At 40.1% G+C, this 5,000-nt stretch overlaps 1 protein-coding gene across 1 annotated transcript in view; it reads right to left on the bottom strand.

Annotated features, from left to right (window-relative positions):
* LOC310776305 (chloride channel protein 2-like) overlaps positions 1-5,000 on the bottom strand; it is a gene marked incomplete at both ends in the record, with an annotated part of 117,960 nt that overhangs the window by 40,652 nt on the left and 72,308 nt on the right. Inside the window, one exon of the mRNA XM_083636508.1 lies at positions 3,094-3,126. Coding sequence (XP_083492634.1) covers positions 3,094-3,126 — 33 coding nt within the window. The remainder of the gene's footprint in view (positions 1-3,093; positions 3,127-5,000) is intronic.

Raw genomic sequence — 5,000 nt, 5'->3', positions numbered from 1 at the left:
CAAGGGGTTCACTTCTAATTAGCTCATCGCAATGCAATAAGGACTAATATGCCCGTAGGCCCAGTTAACACGGCCAAAACATTCACGGCCCTGATAATGTACCATCTGTCTCAGCACTGACCGTACAGAACAGTACAGTACAGTACATTACAGTACAGTACAGTACAGTACATTACAGTACAGTACATTACAGTACAGTACAGTACATTACAGTACAGTACAGTACAGTACATTACAGTACAGTACATTACAGTACAGTACAGTACAGTACAGTACAGTACAGTACAGAACAGTACAGTACATTACAGTACAGTACAGTACATTACAGTACAGTACATTACAGTACAGTACAGTACAGTACAGAACAGTACAGTACATTACAGTACAGTACAGTACAGTACATTACAGTACAGTACATTACAGTACAGTACAGTACAGTACATTACAGTACAGTACAGTACAGTACAGTACATTACAGTACAGTACAGTACAGTACAGTACATTACAGTACAGTACAGTACAGTACAGAACAGTCTGCTTCTCATGGGCTCACTTAACACATCACAGGACTTTGGATTGAATTACAGCTAACAGATGAGGGCTGGCTGTATTGGCAACCCACCCGAAACTTGTCGGGAGTCTGATTTTATAAAAAAAAATATATATATATATATATATATATATATATATATATATATATATATATATATATATATGTATTGTGGACAACTCAATTTTATCAGTAAACAATGGGAGCAAATAACAACAGCTGGTAAGCTGGGGTTATCATATATGACACATTAGATACAATGTTACTGCAAAGGGATAATATGGGAAGATTGTTGCTGTTACTGATTCAGTACTGAATGGTTTCACTGTGTGGACTGTACGTGTGGAGATAACAGTGCTGACTGTCAAACCTGTAATGCATACAGCCGTACACACACGCCCAAACAATCCCAGAGGGAGCGAGAGGGCAGAATTCTGCCTAGTTTCTCCATGACTTTCAAACCTAAATGTAAATACTTTGTGATGTTCATCATCGTTCAAATTTGGCTGGTGGATTATTAACATTAGGTTCCTGTGGTGTGATGAACTCAAAATGCATATTTATTTTTGGTTTCCAGGGACTGTAACCAAGTTGTTTCGGTTGCCTAAAGATAATCAAGCTGTTTTTCAAAAGAACCGACGTGGCGAGGCGTATCACCTGCACGCACCTTTTCGCTCATCTTTGTCGTTTTGGGAGTCATTGGACATCGACTTCTTCTGTGGTTTGGATGTGAGGTAGGGGTGGGGGGAAAAATCGATACAGCATAGTATCGTGATATTTTGTGGGCAATATATCGTATGCCAAGTATCGTGATATTTTATTATACAAAATGTCAAGTGCATCATGCAACATTTATGACATTTATTTTTATGACAGTGTTCGTCAGTCTGTCTGCTTGACAATCCCATTTTACTGCAATAAAAATGATTGAAGTGAGACGAACAGACTGGAAACTTTATCTGATTAGATAAAACAGATGTTGACACAGTTTTTACCTTTGGGACATCATTTGTAGTTGAAAAAAGGTAATAAATCATAATATATTGCAGTACTCAATATATCGCAATACTAGCATATCACAATATCGCAATACTATCGGATCATGACTTAAATATCGTGATAATATCGTATCGTGGTGCATCAAGTGATTCCCACCCCTAGTGTGAGGAGGTGTTGTACATTTCCTGTGTTTTGATTCATCTAACAATACTATGGGAAGTCCTTTTCCTCATGCACTTCACGCTCAGGTTTCTCAGGTGCAATCCAAGCCTCAAAGCTCTTTAGCCGCCACACAGTCGGCTTGATAAACGGCCCCCAGGTTTCACATTTGAAGCTAACACCGCCACCCGGCCTCCTAATGTCGTACTTCTCCGTGAGTTCCTTCAGGCAAGAACTTCCACTGGGAAATTACACAAGTTGGACTGTAGTAAAAAATATAGATATATCTCCAAAAGCACAGTGGTAGGCAGCGGGATATTTCTTGGTTTTTTATTTCATAGCGTAGAATATGGTCATTTTGGAAAATAACTGGGCCGACCGGACATGAGAGAACTCTTATATGGATATGGTGTGTGTGTGTGTGTGTGTGTGTGTGTGTGTGTGTGCACTGAGATGTATTGGAGGAACTTGGTGCGATCGGTGTATGATTTAACAGTTCTGCAAGGATCAACGATTAACAAGCTATCGACAAGATTTAGAGTTCAGTTAGTGTCATTATCAACACTATCCCAGCGGTTTAAACATGGGCCTTATAGCAATAGATGACGGATGATTTGACTGATGATTGAAGATGCAGACAAACGTCCCTGATTGTCACTGACACGTGAAACAAATGTGCTCCGTTTGAAATGCCTCAAGTCATTAACAGAGCTAATAGACTTCTGCTGCTGACACAATAATTACTAACTGAAATCAACCATGTGGCATCTTCAAAATCAATACAGTACATGTGTGTATTGAGCCAAACACTGTCTCTGGCAGATAGATCAATTAGTGTCACACAAACTTTTAGAGATGAAACAGTTGGATGTCTCGTTATATCAGGTCTCTGGTCTGTTGCCAGACGTTGTGCCTGCTGACCATGGTCCAGTCTCTCTGACTGGGAACAATCAATTCATAGTTAACACATCACCTGTATCAAACAGGCCCCTGATTGGCTGTCTGTTACGCTGCTCTAAACATAGCATCTAAACCCCTGTTTCTCTGCTGTATTGATGGTCAATTAGTTCTCTGTCAATAGAAACGTAACGTTATTCCGATGTGGCGACATGTAGCAGAAGTGAGGACTAAAAAAAACATTTTTTTTTTACCAAGACAAAAATAAATACATGTGTCCACCCATATGTGTAAGTAATTGAACACGTTTTAAATTGAAACTCTGATCATATCTTTACTGAATGCTGGGTTCTATATATGTGATAGCATTGAAAACAGGTTGGATGGATAAAACATATTTTGGGTTATTTGTGGTCATTTCAAACACTGATTTCCACTGTACCAATAATCATAATGGATATAAGAAGAAGTGCAGATGACATGCTCACCCCATAGAAACTCTTTAAGCTGGGCGGTGGCTCCTAGTGAATGGAAGGACATTGTATGTGATGAGAGGAAAACAATTGCTCGGCCAAGATTTGAACGTGTAATTAATGTAAAGCGGGCTGGATTGTGAAAGAATTACGGTTGGCAAATTGATGAACACAATATAGACAATTTAAATAGTGATCACATGATGCCTAACGAGGTTTGATTTAGAGCATATTGAGCCAATATGAGCTCATCTTTGTCATGCAGCATCATCAGATCATCCTGTTATCGTGGAATCATTTTTCTCAATTCACAATCAGACGCTTGTTTCATTGATTTGACATCATGCATCGTTTGGCCGCTCGCTGCTGCAGTAATTGAACAGCGGCTTGTATCCCAGCGTGTGATGTCATGCGTGATGTCATTTTCCAATACTTCCCTGGTCTTCTCGTGCATCATCATCATTTCATTTGTCACTGAAATGTTGCCTTTAAAATACCTGCCTGGTCCCAATGAAGAGATATGATGCTTTTATCTTGACCTTTAGCAGTGCGTGTACAGAGGAGCTTCTCTCCCAGGGTCCCCACACCATCGTAAACATCTAATTCAAGGAGTTTTCAAGGACTTTCCAGGCCCAATTCCCTCAAATTCAAGGACCCAACCTGGTATAGTTTGAGACACGCATCAAGGTTCATTACTGTTAGAACACTGAAGATGTTTATAATGACAACTAGCAGCTGTACTGAAGCTCACAGACAACAAGAAAGAGGCTTGAATGTGAACACTTCTCAACTGTTCTGTTACACATTAAAGTCCAGCTGAAATGAAAAAAATACTTTTTTAACCATATCTACAGTGTGCTGACGTCAGGTAGTACTATCAAATGTCAACCCAATTTCAACTAATATCATCATGACAGCTGTCAATCAATCTTCAGGCTAGGAGGACATTCTGAGCAGGCAACATGGCTGCCTACATGGAGCAGACTTTTCTAGCCCATACATGTGAATATACTTGGCTAATAAGTATGTAACAAAATGAACAGTAATGTCTTCATTTAATGTAGAATGCATGATAGGACATGTGCTGACTGCTCTCTCCTGCTGCTCCCGAGGCACAGATCACCACATTATTATGGATCCAACTCCATTTGGGGGCAGAACACGCCCTACGCAGCACTCAAGCGCCGGGATTGGCCAACGTCAACCTCAGTCCCTAATCCCAGAGACGCCCACTTTCCAACGGTCAAATCAAACTCCTCCATACACTATGTCCCACCTCTCTACCCGGTTTCAGTCAGAATACATCACCATAAGAATCATATACCATGGGAAACCCATTTCAGCTTGACTTTATGTCAAAAAGAAAAATCTATTCTTGCAGAAAATATATAAATTCAAGCACTTTCAAGCACGTCTATTCACGTCTATTTAAAAAAATCAAAATTCCCCAATTCACAAACTTTCAAGGATTCAGTGATGATTTCGTGAATTTACAACAGATGCAATATATTTCAAGGAGCAGGTAGGGCGGGACCCACTCTGTGAGGCCGTCACTGATTGGACGCCTCGGGTGACATGGCTGATGATGGACAGCACAGCATGCTACGTTGAACAGCCTCATCCTCGCAGACCACTTGACCGCACCTCAACCACAACTTGATGAGAAGACGTCCGTAGCTGGACCGTCATTTAAACTACGTGCTGAAAGGTATCTGCCGGTTTCTGTAGGCCAAATTTAAGACTTTTTTTCATTTATTTATACAACCAAATTAAACTCACAATAAGCAGGCAGAGACAGACTATTCCTGATTAGTGAAAGTTCTAAAACTATAAATAGGCAGTGTTAGGAAAAGTGGAATTTAATAGTTTACGTGACCAGTATGGGTCAAACTTACTGTCTGTGATCAACTGTAATGTAATAC

This window comes from Poromitra crassiceps (genome assembly GCF_964638095.1).
Source record: "Poromitra crassiceps genome assembly, chromosome: 5".
In the NCBI taxonomy this organism is placed as follows: Eukaryota; Metazoa; Chordata; class Actinopteri; order Beryciformes; family Melamphaidae; genus Poromitra; species Poromitra crassiceps.
This window is presented reverse-complemented; position numbering and strand designations above follow the sequence as displayed.